At 37.4% G+C, this 17,314-nt stretch overlaps 1 protein-coding gene across 1 annotated transcript in view; it reads left to right on the forward strand.

Moving 5' to 3' along the window:
• LOC140241723 (calcium/calmodulin-dependent protein kinase type 1D-like) overlaps positions 1-17,314 on the forward strand; it is a 164,595-nt gene that overhangs the window by 39,705 nt on the left and 107,576 nt on the right. The window contains exon 2 of the mRNA XM_072321473.1: positions 11,667-11,798. Coding sequence (XP_072177574.1) covers positions 11,667-11,798 — 132 coding nt within the window. The remainder of the gene's footprint in view (positions 1-11,666; positions 11,799-17,314) is intronic.

Raw genomic sequence — 17,314 nt, forward strand, 5'->3', positions numbered from 1 at the left:
AGGGCTCCAGTATGTCTAACTGGTTGTATGATAGTTGATTTACAGGTATGCACAGACATACATAGCAATGTACCTGCATTTGATTCTTTGCATGTAGGACAGAGTATATACCCCTAGAATCATATTTTTTTCATATTTGGAAGCTCCCCAGTTATGGCTAATGTTAGTTACAGTGTTTTAAGACAAAATAGGTTTTTTATAGCTTATTTTTCATGTAGGGAAAGGATATATGCGATTTTTTTTGTGTGTGTGAGAGTCACAACGCAGACTACCAATGTGAATGTACCCGATTTGGGTCAATTAGAACCCAAATTTGTCTGATGGCAATCAAAGACTCACTGAGTTTGTGTGTGTGTGTAAAAACAATCAATCTTAAAGATGAATCAGTGCTGGTGATGAAAAGTGGTCGCACTACTCATTATCGTATCTCGTGTCGCGGAGTCGCAATGCCCGAGGGAGGCTTTGATGTGCTCGTCAAATCTGTGCAGTGCAGCGGAGTTCACTCGCGGCAAGAGGTCATTATGATGCAGGAGGTAGGCAGAAGGGATGGTTGGTAGAAAAATGCCTGTGAATGCATTTTTCTCTGAAAGAGATACCGGTATGCTAATTACACTCAAAATTCTCTCAACCCTACTCGCGGAGCTTCATGAAGTCTCATGTACTTAACATGGCAATTCATGTAGTTACACCCACAGGTCCTGTTTACTGAATTTCTGATGTGGGATACCAGTACAGAATTAGAAATATTATTAAGAATATTTTGAGAAATGTTATTCTGCAGATATCAGGCAACGGGAAAGTTCATTACGATTCTGCACATGAGTAGCATAAGAGTTGGTAGAAGGACCCGTAAATTTATTGCTCTTTGAAAGAGATGCTGGTATATGCTAATTATGCTTGAAAATGTTCAACCCTCTTCAAAGATTTGATAACCACTTTGAGTATGTAAGAATACAGTCATTCACTTTTCAGCCACAATTGATGGCTGCTGAATGCCTCTATTACGGATGTGCTTAAAAAAAAAAAAAAACCAAAACCAAAAAACAAAACCAAAACAAAACAGAAAGAAAGATAGGACAAGTTCGGATGTTGATAATTGGGGAGTAGAATTTGAAATGCTATGTTTTCTCTTCTTTTTTTTTTTTTAGGTCTTCTTCACCAATCAAATGTCTAAAGTGAGAGTATTCCACTGATGGGATTCCCTAACTAGCTTGCACAAGATTCTTTATGAATGAGATTGCCCTCGTAAGATTTCATCACCGGCAGAGATATAAAGCTTTTTGTTTAAAATTTCCTCTTTTTGGCAATGTCTGTTTTGTCTTTTAATTGAGATTTTTTTTTTCTTAGTTAAGTACTACAATGTGATGACACAAATATACAATTTTAAAACCATAGCAGGAAATTTAGGAGGCATACTTCACACGGAACTGTGTCAATGTTAGTCAATTGTGTCATGCTTTCTTAGTTAAGTACTTCAGTGCGATGAAACAAATATTCAATTAAAAAACATAGCAAGAAATATAGGAGGTATATATCACACAACTGTGTCAGTGTTTGTCAACTGTGTCATTTTTTTTATTAGTTTGTTAAAGAGAGCTCATGGTCACATGGTTAAAACATTCCCTACAGTGAATGAAAGGCAGTCTCAGGAGCTGAATATTTGGCAATCCGACCTTCGGAGACACTTTGGACCATTTCCTGGGGTATGTGAGCACCGTCTGCGCTCACTTACGATTAGTGTTTATGGCTAGTCTCTGCATGATGTGAAGTTAACTTTATTCTCTCCAGCACCCAAACCACCCATTCCTTTTGCAATTTGCCGTACCAGCTAGAACACTGGATGTGAATCGGAGGATATTATCATTTCATTTCTTGATTAGGATGGCAGTGCTGGTTTCTTTTGAACCATGTCGGTATGTGCCCCTTGTGGACATTGTCCAAGGAGTTTTTTGGCATCACCGGGCATCATGCCCGGGCATCATGCCCCCCCCCCCAAAAAAAAAAAAAAAAATGTGGTTAAGTCTTGCTCTTGTATGAGAGTGTGTGAGTGTGTGTGTGTGTGTGTGTGTGTGTGTGTGTGTGTGTGTGTGTGTATGTGTATGTGATGAGTTTGAAAGGAATTGCAGGAGTTCTCATTATTATGATTCCACATCTTCAGCAGAAGTAATCTCAGATGGTGTGCTGAAAAGCAGCCTTGTGTGAGATGAGGACCTATCATTGGTGAGGAATTCATCGTGTGTAACTCCAGATTCCATTGGAAATGTGGGCATTATTTGTTGTATGACAGTATGCATCATCTTCTTTTGTGGATGACCGGGTGTGGTAAAACACCTGTGTCCTTGAGTAACCTAGATTGATTAAAGTTGGAATTACATATATTTCTCAAGAAACTTTTTTTCTCCACACTTCTTTGGTGGAATCCAGCAATTTAATAAATAGAATACTAGTATGTATGATGTGCAGAAGTCATCAGTTTATTACAGAACAATCTCTAAAGCACAAGTTTTCATTTTTTGGCCTTCAATGTTCAATTTTAATGGTTAAGAATGTATGAATGAATGAATAAACCATCAAGTGCATTGTAACTGTTAAAGGAGTGTACAGTTTTGTTGACTACATGTATATAGTGCATATTTTTACTTTTCTAATATGACAGATGAGCACTTGACTTGTCTCTTTCAGAAAGCAGTAGAAATAATATTACCCTGAACATTTGTTAATAACAAGTCAAGGGAATGTGCATTGTTCAAGAAATGAAATTTTGTGGAACCTACTTCATATTTTCCATTAATCATTGTATATATGTGACGTCATGAACTGTAGTAGTCTTTTCATTCAGCAGTGGCTGCACTGAAACTTTAGAAATTCATAACTTTTCAACTGATTATCTGATTTTCTTCAAACTTCACCGATGTATGAGTGCTGCATTTACTCAATCCACACAATTCATTTCCCTTGGTACTTGTTGCTAATTAATTTGGCAAGTATGAGCCGAAAAAAACACAGCAGGCTTTGGCAAAGTGCTTCTATTTTGAGTCCACAGTTTTTGTTGTTGTTTTTATGAAAGTGCCGAGGATATGGTGACCAATTGTATTTAAGATAACACTCTCCAAGCAACACTGGAGTAGGCTTCTGAAAAGGCAGGCAAAAATTGAAATAGGCCCTAAAGATTTATGGTGATGTTTGTGGTGATGGCATTCATGATTTCAAAAGCTCTCAGATCTAGCTGCCTTGAAATTACATGGCCACTGCACATGAAAGAATTTCATTTGGCAATGATCGAGTTTAGTAGAGAATTGCAATCGGGTGTTTTTCGGGCAGGAACATTGCAGAAGCTTTTAGGGGAAGAGTGGAATTCACTAGTCTGAGCTACATACGACCTCTGTGACAGCTGCTCTTGTGTCCAGACACATACTCCAAAGACTACTGATGCAAAACAGTTGAAGAGATGAGCCATCGGTGGTTTGTATAGAGTTACATGGCTTTTTAAGAGACTTGCGAGACTGAATCGGTTTGAATTGTAGATCTCGCTTGAGGCTATAAAAAGTGAATTATTCACATCCACACTACAGGAGTCCAGAATATTTTTACCCCCACTTCGAGCCAGAGGGACTCAAGTCCTACTTGTGCATTATCAGTGATGTTCTAGCATTCATGACCTAGTGCATTAATTATGACAATTTGCTTTAATTTAGCTATCTGCTTGTACAGTCTATTGACTCTATACCTTCATTTCAATTTTCTAATTAATTTCAATGTCTTCATAGATTGCCTTTGTTTTCTTGCCTTTTCTTTTCCGGCAAACACTATTGTGAACTGCATGTAGCTGTAATGTATGTAGGCATTCCTGCTACTGTTAATTGTATGGGTTTATTAAAATAGCACAGTGAAATAGAGGCCTGACCATTTACAGATGAAGAGTTTGTTCGCAAAAACCGATAAGTCCATTTTTGAAGATTTTGAAGTACGGTCTCCATCATAAAGTAAACTTTCCATGTGATTAGAGAACACATGTACCCTTGTCTGCCTCAACTAATACATTGAGTATTTTTTTTTCTCAATTTATGCATTATAATAGTACCATCGTGACACATTACGTCAAGCTTCATTGCAGTAGGTGCTATTGATTTCACAGTGTCAAATAGCAAATTGACTACCGAGCACCACCGATGCTTGCTGCATCATCCGTCCTATTCACATGGGGCTGTGCCGTTGGTTAGACCCCACTGCACCGTGCATCAGATTCCAACGACCCCCCCTGATACCACAGGCGGTCCTCCATTAATGTCAGCAGCCACTCGGCTGGGCCCGAGAGAGAGCATTCCTGAGTGTCCAGCAACAAATTAGGCACTGCTGGCTCTCCCCCGTTGGGTCGCCATGGTGCTTGACCGCCTTGCGGATGATATGAGAACCATCTACAAATTGGTCCGATTGCCCCAGTGGTTTGATACACACATGGTGGTTGCCCTAAATGCCACACTTGATCATACTGTGATGACAAAATGTGCCATGACGTGCAGATAATCATTCTGAAACCAATACAACCCCCTCCCCCTCAACCCTCTCTCCCACAGCCCCTCTCCCTCATAAACCCCCCCCCCCCCCAAAAAAAAAAAAAAAAAACTCACTAAATAAAAAGAGAATAACATTCCATGTGAGTTTATTACTGTGGACTTTGGAATACAAGTCGCCTTTATCAGAGTTTGCATACTTGTTACTTATGTTTGATTTTGTGTGACAAATTATAGCTCTTATCTACAGATATTTTGGTTAACTTGCAATGTGTGATGTTATTGCGGCTGTAGGGTTATAGTGATGTTGACTGTGATGAAAGGTCACAACTGCACGTGTGCTTCCTTGGTACATAAAAATGCTGAAATCTGTTTACCTGAACCTTTTGCATGGAGTAAGTTTGTAGTCATTAAATTTGTCAAAGAGCAACATAGAGAATTGTATACATACAGGAATCCTTTTGTCGAATTTTAGCTCAACCTCATGGCACGTACAGTAATAAAAAATCATAGGTTTCATGCATTTTCTTTTTTATCTTTCAGTTTATAGGTACTTTGCAGTTTCCTGTGGATTGAATTACAGTCAAACCTGTCTTAGCGGCCACCTCTCTATAGCGGCCACCTGCTTATAACGGCCACTGAAAAATCCCCCGAACGCAATTGCTGTATTATAGACCCTTTATATAGCGGCAACCTGCGTATAGCGGCCACAAAAATTGAGTTGATCCATTAAAGCAGCAATGAGTACGATGTATTTTACGTTCATTGCGTGATTTCTACCGAGTCCTTGCTCAGTCACAATCACACAGACATGATTGACAAAATTAATGCAGCTCTTTGCCACGAAAACCCGTCTTACCACCAACTTGACTAGATTAGATCTAGTCTTCAGTAATGCAGCCCTGAATAGATGCTACAAAGGCAAAGGCAACTCCTAATAACAACTTATTGTTACCGAAATGCAGACTAATTGAGTAAAGGACAACATGGTACTTGTCTGCCACTGGGTATTGTTTCTACAGTTTACGTAAATTTTACACATTATCAATCCTCCATCGAACTCAGCTCTCGTGAACCCCGTTCATGCCAACCGGTAGGGATGAACCAGAGCACTTCTCAGGCCCAAAATATTATTCTTAACATCAAAAGAATAGAAGGAGGGAATGATCAAAAAAAAAAATGAAGTGAATTGTACAACGAAAATCCCCATAATAGCAGAGCTGCTGCACATGCAAACTTATATGTTGGTTGTTTTTGATTTGTTTTGTTTTTTAAGAATAACATGCGGTATTTTCGGCTATTATAAAATGCAAGTAATGAAATTCAAAATGGCCGCCACCCTGTCTATAACAGCCACCTGTCTATAGCGGCCACTTTTGTTGTTTCCCTTGGGTGGCCGCTATAGACAGGTTTGACTGTATAGTCTTCTGGCTGAAGTACTACATTAATTATGACATATCTTTCATTGTTTTATACATATTTGTATTTGAGAATTTCAGGAGTAGACTGATATTTGCAAAATTGACAACATTGCCAAAATATTCTTCATGTAATGCCAATGCAGTATATATTGTCTCCAAAGTTGGTATTGCTAACTTTGCTGTATGAAAAAGGGATTATGCCTTTGCATTTTCTCTCATTCTGTTCCTGTAGTTCTCAAGAGTGAATTTAACTGCTTGCCAAAGTGTCATATCTTGTGCCCAAATGGTAAAATATTAGGCCCTCAAAATTTATGGCATATACAGTGAATACTTGAATGGTGTTTATCTGAGATGAGCAGCCATTTTGTGCCACAATGACCCACATTTCCTCTTGAGTACCTTCTGATGCAATATTTTCCACATGAAGGCTTTGATGTCATTTGTTGTGTAGGGAGCACAGAGACCTCTAGTGAATGTTATATGTGCGTATAAATATGTGTATATATATGTTATGTATGTATATATATATATACATATATATGTATATTATATATATATATATATATATATATATATATATATATATATATATATATATATATGCACGACAGATGTATGTTAACTTTCAAATAATAGACTGTTTTCTGTAGTATATTACAGTTTATGGATATTTCTTTTCCTACAGCCTAGTAATAAAGCATTTCATTCACCTGCTCTCTCCCATTAAGTTCTGTAGGCAGGAATTCACTTTCACTCAGTTGGTGCTAGGTAGGGCAAGCCTTCAGCAAGCTTTGTGGTTGTCAAGGCAAACTTCTTTGAACAAGGCATGCATGAAATCTGAATACAATACCAAACTGGTCTGTTTTAGGTATTGGTAGTGGATGTCAGAGCCATTAATATATTCAGATCAAATGACAGGGTTCAAGTATTTTTCAGTGCCATGCACTTTACGAACAAGAGGATGATGAAGGTGCCCACCTGTAAGTAGGCGCAAATGCATTATGCTGTCATCATCTCAATTAGTTTACACAAGAGCTCTTTCCACTGCTTGCTAGCCAGCAGGTAGAGACAGCAGATATAGTCATAATCATAATATATCCTTATATTTACTAGTATATCTATCTATCTATCTATCTATCTATCTATCTATCTATCTATCTATCTATTTATCTATCTATTTATCTATCTTATCTATCTGTCTATCTATCTATCCATCTATCTATATAAATATATATATGTATGTGTATATATATATATATATATATATATATATATATATATATATATATATATATATATAGATAGATACTTTTTACATGTGGATCTGTGTGATTAGAAAAAGATGGGGAGAGAGGGTAGAGAAAATGAGCATACGAACAATAGAGAAGAGAAACTGAAAGTTTGATAACTGTTAAAAAGGAAACTTCATGTGCTGCTAATTCATTGCTTGATAAAAAAGAGGGAATACAAATATAACTGTGCCAAAGTCCTTGTAATGCTAACTGTGTCGTCAATAGATTTATGATATGTCAATACATTTTAGGGTATTTAATCACAGTAGAATAAACACATTTTGTGAGTTTTTGTCATTTCTGACAAAAAAGTTACCTTTGTTTCATTGATATCAATGTGAAAAAAAAGAGTGAAAAAGAGATTTGCTCTTTAAATATACACTGTAAGTTTATCAAAGAGTAGCTTGAGATAAAATAAAAGAAGAGAGAATTGGCGACATTAAAGAATATTACCGCTATACATCACACAAACAGGTACAGAGAACAAAGTACATGGCTGGTAGAGGAATTGCGGCGTCGCCTTTGCCGATAATTGAAGAGAGGCATGCACTCTCAGCATCAGGTTTGTGTTATTCCGATAAGCGGCGATAACCTACCAACTTTTTAGGGGAGGTTTTTATGAGATGAGAGTGGGTGAACTTTGATATTCATACCGCCGGCGTGATGGAAGATAGAAAAAAGGCTCAACTTTTTTCCTTTTTTTTTTTTTTGGTAGTGTAGATGATGGCTGCACTCCCTCCCCCCCCCCCCCCTTCCATATCTGGCACCCCCTACATGTAAGTGCTGGGTCATGCTCTCCAGATAAGGCATGGCTGTAACACATTGATATTGAGATGCATGTCATGTTCTTGATATGTATAAAGAGTCCTTGGATAGGGGGATGATATTCGTGATCACATTGATATGTGTGAAGTGGTGTCATGAAATAAACCAGAGACCTATAAGTGTTCTTTGAATGGCATGTTAAAGAATTCTTGATTAGCAGGAGTAGAAACAGCTTTTTGGAAAGGCTGTGAATGCCACGACAAAATTCGTACAGACTGTTGATGCAGCTCTAAAGAAAGCGATATTACAATTATCAGTTAATATGAAACTACAAAAAAGCAACAGATATTGTATGGGTAGAATTGAAACTATGCAAAAATCCTTGTCGGACTAAAGGAAAAAAAATAGGACTTGCACGTTTCAGAGGACAGGTACACAAGTTTATGAGCAAAGAACTTGGTCTGAAGAAGGAGTTGCTATATTACATGCTGCAGTATTTTCTTTTTTCATGTCCTGAGCACATCATGCTACAGTCATGCTTGGCAGTAGTGGAGACCAAAACTTTTGTAAATCATGAATTGATTTCTGTGATATATCACAAGTTTCAAGTCCTTTCTTGACAGATTCAGGTTTCAAGCAAGACATTTTTTAAGTGTCAAAACGTGACCTTACGTGATCTCATGTTTAATTCATGATGAGGTCGTTGACTTTTGTATTTGACTCTTAAACTGGCCTGCAGCACTCTCTGACAGCTGGGTGTGTATGCTGCCTTGAATGCAAATGTGACCCGCCTCTGCCTTCACCCTGACAGAATGCAGATTTTGAAGCTGAGAAAATTTCAAAATTTGGTTGCTTTGCTGAGAAACAGAGATCAGATGATTGTTTTTTCTTCCCAAAATCTTAAGATGTTTTTGGCTAAATCATGTCTGAATCACAAAGCCTAGGAATATTTTCAAATCAAAACTAGACGCGGAATTTGTCAACACTGACAAATTAGGTGATCCGATCTATTGGGAAATCAATGATTTGAGTCCTGATTCCAATAGGCATGACCATACAGGTTTCATCTGTGTTTAGAGACATTGGCCGTGTGATATTTGGGTTCTCATTTAGAAAAGAGAGTCAGGTCTGCCATCTTTGGTACCAAATTCGGTATACACTATAACGAAGATACAGAATGAAGTATATTTGACCATTATATTTTGACCCAACTTTGCACAGCGGCCAAGATGGCATCTGAGCAAAAAGTGGTTATTTTGTGAAATGATTCTTGTAACATGGTCTTTGCGTGTGCAAAACATGGGAAAGATAGGACATGTATTCACCAAGATACAGGATGAAACATATATGACCTTTGACCCTAATTTACATACCCAAGATGGTGTCCGATCAAGTAGTTGTTATTTTATGAAATAATGTACGTGACATGAACTAAACATGTGCAAAGTATGGGGGTGATAGAGGCTGTTTTTCTTGAGTTATTGCAAAGAAAGTTGCAAAAAGAAAGAAATATCTCAATACATCGAAGATAAACTTTAAATTCAACCAAGTTTTTTTAGCAAGATCCCGACATTGTATGAAAAAAACAAAGAAACATAACGATAGCGCAAAGTCTCAGCTACAACATATAAAAATCTGGGAGAAATTCACCGAAGGGTAAGTGAGCTAGTGCTCGAACAAGACAATCATGTCAACTTTCACATCTAGAAAAATTCCCTCCCATAGAGATAAAACGTCATAACGAAGGTACAGAAAAAAGTACATATGACCTTTGACCCCACTTTGCACAGACAAGATGGCATCTGAGCAAAAAGTGGTTATCTTGTGAAATGATTCTTGTAACATGGTCTTTACGTGTGCAAAATATGGGAAAGATAGGACATGTATTTACTAAGATACAGGATGAAACATATATGACCTTTGACCCTAATTTACATACCCAAGATGGTGTCCGATCAAGTAGTTGTTATTTTATGAAATAATGTACGTAACATGAACTAAACATGTGCAAAATATGGGGGTGATAGGGGCTGTCTTTCTTGAGTTATTGCAAAGAAAGTTGCAGAAAGAAAGAAATATCTCAATACATCGAAGATAAGCTTTAATTTCAACCAAATTTTTTTACGTGATGCCGATGTCGTATGAAAAAACGAAGGACACACATGCGATAGCCCAAAGTCTCAGCTACAACATATTAAAATATGGGAGAAATTCACCGAAGCATAAGTGAGCTAGTGCTCGATAAAGATAGTCATGTCAGTTTTCATTTCCAGGAAAACTTCACTCCCATAGAGATAACACGAAAACTGGTCAAATTTGGCAATGTTACTTTTAATCCCTTTTTACGAGGTGATGCCGTCATCCAATTAAAATATTGTAATTATATGACTGAAAGACCATTTAATGAGCTACAACATATTGAAATTTGGATGAAAATCAACAAAAGAATAAGTGAGATATGCTTGAGTAAACTTAAAATTCGATGACGTCATTTTGAAAATTTACTTTTTTTACTTTATTAAGAAATTTGATATCTTTTCATCATTTTTCCAGCATCGCCAACCCATGAAATGACATGTACAATTCATCAGCTTTCAGAATATGTAAAAAAAATGGGGGGTCACCGTCCATCCTGACGAGTAAAATCGGATTTAAAATTGGCGGTTTTTTGCATTGTTGCGCTGTATATCGCCATTGACGCGCGCGCGGAATTTCAACTTTGACGGGCCCGTGTGACGTCATATTGAGTCAGATTGACGTGAAACTTGGTAGAAATATTCCTTGACATTTCAGGCATCCGATAAGTGTGAAAAAACGGGAAATTTCTATTGCATATGAGCTGTGCGGGCGTATGTGTGCGCGCGCGTACGCGTCCGTCCAATTTTTTCAATTTTTCAAAAAATGCTCCAATTGGTCTGAAACGTGTGCAAAAAAAATTTGAGCTCGATTTGAGTATACAAATATTTCAACGCGCGCGTACGCGCACGTTTTAAGAGAAAATATGAATTTTGAGAATATGAGTAGAATGCGCATAACTTGAAATATATGTGACATAAATTTCATTGAAAAATTCTATTCCATTAATGAGATACGATTGAGAATGTGTTTTCAGATAATGACGTCAAAGTGACGTCACGGTCGACTGATCAGTATTATACATTAGATCTGTCGTCTTTGGGACATGATACATATATGGTATAATTTTTAAATTGATAGGACGAGGACCTTCTGAGCTAACCTCTACACAAATTTTGTCCAGAAATAAAGAAGAAGAAGAAGAACCAACAAAGAATCCGTACAGATACAGAAGGTGATCCGAAGGATACTCGGATCACCTAATGACTGATCTTTATGGAGCATGTTTGTGTGGTACTGTATATGCCATATATTTATGAGTCCTAAGTTTTCCAAATCGGGACTTCTCGACGATTTCACGAGTGGTCAAATTCGTGATATTGGAGTACAGGACTGAACATAGAAATGTATGCATGCATATCGCATTCATATGGGGACAGAGTCAATATTTCACATGTCTTTAAATTTGCGAATTGCGCCCGACTTATGAAATTCGTGAATATAAAAACCTATTTGCTGTATACAGTATTTGTAGTCATACTCTTGCAAAAGCTGCATATGTTAACAATCTCAGTATTTTTCTTCTGTTTTTCATCTTTCAGGGGTGCCTTTTCAGAGGTGGTTGTGGCAGAAGAGAAGAAGAGTGGAGAGTACAGAGCCATAAAATGCATTGAGAAGAAGAAGATCAAAGGAAAAGAGGATACACTGGAGAATGAGATAGCCATACTCAAGCAGTAAGTGGGAAAAACTCACTTTCAAAATAGTCTTTGTATAATATACATGATTTGATATATATTATATATATAGATAGATAGATAGATATAGATGTGTGTGTGTTTATAGTATATTATATGTTATATATTTGTATGTAATATATCATTCATATGTCCTAAAGAGAAACTGCAGATCCTCCTCAAAGTGATTGTAACAAGCAGAGAAGAATCAAACAAAACAGAATGTTACGAGCTGAACACTTACAATTTGACAAAAATAACACATTTTATGGAATTGTATGTTGTCATATGTGTGAATCTTTGCTAAATCTCTATTTTTCATATTAATTCAAAATGACTTAATCAGTTCATTCAATTTGAATGATATGGATTACTGATGTCCATGCTAAATGAAAATAAAAGCTGCTGAATTCTCTTTGTTTTACTTCATCTGTTTAATACAACAATTTAAAATGGGGAAGCGGTTCCCTTCTGCTAACGTCAATGTGTGCAGAATTTTTAATTGGCTCACTGTAGCTTTATATGGCAACACTCTTTACTCATGGGACATGATTGTAGAACAATATTGAGTATGGGAAATTGTGGGAAATTTTCTGTGTGTGTGATAAGGTAATTCTAAGGAGCTGATAATTTTTGCCAAATTTTCATAATGAAGTTTAGAGGGCATTTATTAGTGGTCAGTTAGCAAGTGCTATGAGTATTGCAGAACCCTAACGAAGTGCCCCCCCCCCCCCCCCCCCCCCCCCGGAATACATGTCGCAGCCATGCCTGATGGTTGTAAAAGCTGCAATCAAATGTGACAACAACCATTTTGGATATCAAGTGTCATCCATCACATGAAATTCTGTGGAAGTTGCAGACATTTGCCTCGTAAACAAACTCGGCAGCATCCATGCCATGTTGGTTTTTCGACTTGCAAGATGCATCTTTGAAGAAACTCCAGAGACATGGACACTTTTTTAGTTTTGTTAACTCAGCTGCCCCAGGGTCAGCTGAGAACTTCACAAACACAAATGTCTGCACGGATGCAAATGCTCGCAAAACAGTGTAACAAATGCTAGCACATGCTCAGAGACAGTAGTGCAGATCTCACCTGCACTCGCACATAATTACACACCATGCAAACACACACACTCATAAACAATGACACAGATGCAAACACAGAGTCACAAATGGTGTACACACATGCAGATACACACTCCTGCAAACACTCACAAACGATTACACAGATGCAAACACTCACTCACGAACACAAGCATTCACAGACGTAAGTGTACACCCCCAAAACTCCTTGTAGACTCATTCAAAGAGATAGTTCATGCCTTGGAAAAGAGAAGTAATATCAAGCCATTGGAATGGAGGGAATTCTATTCTGATAGTCTGTCCCCCCCCCCCCCCAAAAAAAAAAAAAAAGAAGAAGAAAAATATTTACTTGGCCATGGAGCAAATTGTCTTCACCCTTGCCAAAGTGCGGGGACACCTTCCTATTAAAACCTTTTACAACATTTTCTTTAGTTGAATCTTAAAGTAGACCGGGGGCACGGTCATGATTGCAGTTTTTGACCATCAACACCAGTACGTCAGAGACAAGGGTGTACTGTAAAATCAGAAACATTCGTGGCATGAAACTTTTGCGAATTGGAACCGACGGCCTCTTTTAGCAGCATGAAACTGTCATGAATTACCACTGGCATGTACTGTACTGCGTAAGACAAGAATTTTTGCAAATCTTGGCCCCTCCCAAAATTTGTGAAAGCTTCATGCACGTGAAAATTTCTGGTTTTCGGTAATCAGAGGGGAGTGTGCACTGTTTCCAAGCGAAGGATGGACTCTTTGCTTTACTTGACCCCCTTGGGTTGGAGAATTCATGGCTGTCTCAAATGGTTCATGTCAAATTCCTGGGGCAATTCCACTGAAATTGTAGTCAGAAGACAGACTCCCCAATTGTGTTTGTAGCGCACTGACAATATCACAACCTACATTTGAAATGACGCGTATTGTGAGATTCTCAGATCTACTTCCGAAAGCTCTTACTCACTGCTCCTCTCCCGTTATTTCCTATCCTCTGCATTATAATATGTGGGATGGTGAGTTGCTGTAGCACCTTTTCCCCCAATGTTTTTGTTGTTGTTGTTTTTTTGGTCTCTTACACCAGTGGAATGCCTAGTCCTTTCCTCGAGGCATCCAAAGTGAAAATTTTCCATCGTTGTGAAGGATTAAGATGCAGTGATGTTGAATTTACTAATAATCATAGTAAACCTGACAGTGATGATAAAATTGTCACATACTGTGTACATCGTGTATAGCACACTCATGAGCTTGTTCCTTTTTTTTTCAAAAAGCTGGTTTCATCAACATCAACAGAAAAAAGGCATGTTCCACTGAGAAATAAATTGTAGATAAATCTTTATAGATCCACATTCATGATGTGGATAGCATTTGAGTTACCTCAAGAATTCCTGGGTCATTTTGTGCAGAAAAAAAAAAAATATCTCTTCATATATGACTGTGTTGCCATTATCCAAAAATATGTACTTAGGATTCCATTTAAGGTCTATTGGGAAAGACTATCGGTGCGGCATGCCCAAAGGCTCGAATTGTGAATGCCCTGTTGTGTGGCTGAATGTTAGATTAGGCGAGTAATCCGAGCTGAAAATTGATCAGTCTGGGTAGTGTATTTTAGCTCAAACATTCTTGGAGGCCCGGAGCAAGTGGAATGCAGTGGTGCTGAGATAACTGCTGAAGGTTGTCCTTAGCACTGTTTGGCATGCACGTTTTATGCCACAACCAATTGCGTGGGCGAAATTGGACAATTTTTTCGTTTTACACAACCATATATGACCCATCGCCATGAGAGCCGGTGAAAGTCGTAATTGCAGAACATTCATTTTCATATTCCCTGGACCCTGAGCTTCATTTGATACATTCATATCGCACTAACTTCAATATGTTCATCATGCATTCTCACACCAATCGTGGGCGAGAGTTGAGGCAAATCACATTTAAAGCCCTGCATTTATTGCTGTGCGCTGGCCGTCAGGTACACGATGTCCTTAATCTACGCGTAGGTGTGGCGGCGACGCCGTGCTACAAATTAAGAGGGAAATGTTTTGGCTGCCATGTGTCAAATTCTATCGGATTTTGTGAACACATGGAAGTGATATCTGTGGTGAGTCATGTTAATCAGACCCAGGGATGGGTCAATATATGAGGGGAGTGTGAAGAGGGCACACATAGCACTGCATCTTGACTCCTCTACAGTACAATTAAAGTGGGGTGTAGAGAGTAGAGAAATCAACCCATTGCTTACAGGAACAAGAGGGTGTTCACACACAAAAATTAAGTTGATCTTCAAGTTAAGATTGACTTTAAGGGATCGTATAGTGTTGGTTGAGACCTAACTTCAGGTTTCTAACATTTTTTTTTTTTTTTTTTTGTGAGATAATGAGAAACCTCTTATGAAATATGAAAGAGCTAACTTCAGGTTTGTAACATTTTTTGGTGATACAATGAGAAACCTCTTATGATATATGAAGGAGTATGTAATTCCAAGAGAAATTCAACATTTGATGGAAATTGGTTTTGAAATGGCTGGGATTTCCAAAACACAGCAAATAAAAGGTGGGAGCCACCTTTTCTTTATTAGGATCACTTTGTTTTGCTTTGTTTTTGGATGTTTCAGCCACTCCAAAACCGATTTTCATCTCATAAACTTTGAATTCCTCTTAGAATGGCATGCTCTGTCTTGATGTCGTGATATCTTGCAAAAAGCTAAAAGCCCAATCCTCATTTCCACCAATACTATACCATCCCTTTAAATATGATGGTATGACATGCATCTTCATATATGATATTTCAAATTCCAAAGGAAATTTTTAACTTTTTTATGAAGCCATTAATATATACTTTGATAACAATTGGAAGTGGATCTTGAAAACATTAATTAAAACTGAACAGGGGAACCAATGGTATACCTTGATAATATACATAGGCCTCTCTCTCTCTCTCTCTCTCTCTCTCTCTCTCTCTCTATATATATATATATATATATAAGCTGATCTCAACCTTAAGGTTATGCTAGGGTCATGTTGAGGGTAGGAGGATCAACGCATCACAGTGACAAAGGATTTCAGACACACATGTACAATGCGTGGTTAAATAAAAAACAACACAAAAGGATAAGGGTAGATTAGTTCCTGAGCAGAGATGTAGATTTGATGGCATATTGTGTTTCACTAGAAAATGAAGGGAGAGAGAGAGACGGACAGACAAACAGACAGGCAGAAAGCGAAAGAGACAATGATGATGATGATGTGCGTGTGTGTGTGTGTGTGTGTATGTGTATGTATGTATCTCTCTCTCTCTCTCTCTCTCTCTCTATATATATATATATATATATATGTATATATATATATATATATATATATATATATATGTATATATATATATATATATATATATATATATATATATATATATATATATATATATATATATATTATATATGTAATATGTATATATATATATATACACATAATTGGTGGAGAACCAGAAGAGCTTAATCGCAATTTTGGAGGGTATTGAGTTATTGGTATCATGATGTAGAGCTCCATCTCCTTCACATTATGGTGTCAATTTGGGTGCTTTTTTACCCTATAGTAAGAACAATGCCTATAAATCTACCCACTTCTGATGAAATGAACTTTTGATTTCATGAAAATTGATTATTTTGTGTTTATTCAAGCTCAAATCTTAGAATGCATCTCATCTAACTATATACATGTATAAATATATCTTTATGTGTGTGTGTGTGTATATGTATATATATATATAATGAATATGTGAGATATGAGAAAGGAAGGAGAAAATCGGTGCGTAGCTTTGACATTATTATTCCTCTTACATATATATATATATATATATATATATATGATGTGTATCACCAAATTATGAGAATTATGTGGTACACCGTACTTAAAAAACAGAGGGAGAGAAAAAAAGAAAGAATATGTGTGTTTTTGTGTGTTGACAGGTTATCAGAATTTCTTGATACAAAGGAAGATGATGACTGTAAGATGAAATGATGTGTGTGATCCAGAGAGAGTGCAAGGAGAGATTGGGGGGGGGGGGGAGGAGATGTATAGGTTTGTGTGTTGCCTAGATGTGAAAACTGGAAAATATATAGTGAAGGATGGAATAGGAAAGAGTTATATACTGTATACGCTATATATTTCGCGTGGGTTTTATTTTCGCGAATTTCGCGAGTCGGGAGCTATTCGCAAAATTAACAACACGCGAAAATATTACCTTCCAAAATGAATCCCTTGTCTTGACGACACAAACATTTTACGGCTTACCGAACAGACCATACTGGCTAAGCTTGTTTACGTACATATAGCATGTCCACGTTTCACTACTAGTAAAATTTTATATACAGCCCAGTCGCTGTGGTAGCATTCGTTGCTAGTAAGTTGAAAATTCACACTTTCTTTGCCACTTCATATTTTCTCTGGTCC

The sequence above is a fragment of the Diadema setosum genome, chromosome 2, assembly GCF_964275005.1.
Source record: "Diadema setosum chromosome 2, eeDiaSeto1, whole genome shotgun sequence".
In the NCBI taxonomy this organism is placed as follows: Eukaryota; Metazoa; Echinodermata; class Echinoidea; order Diadematoida; family Diadematidae; genus Diadema; species Diadema setosum.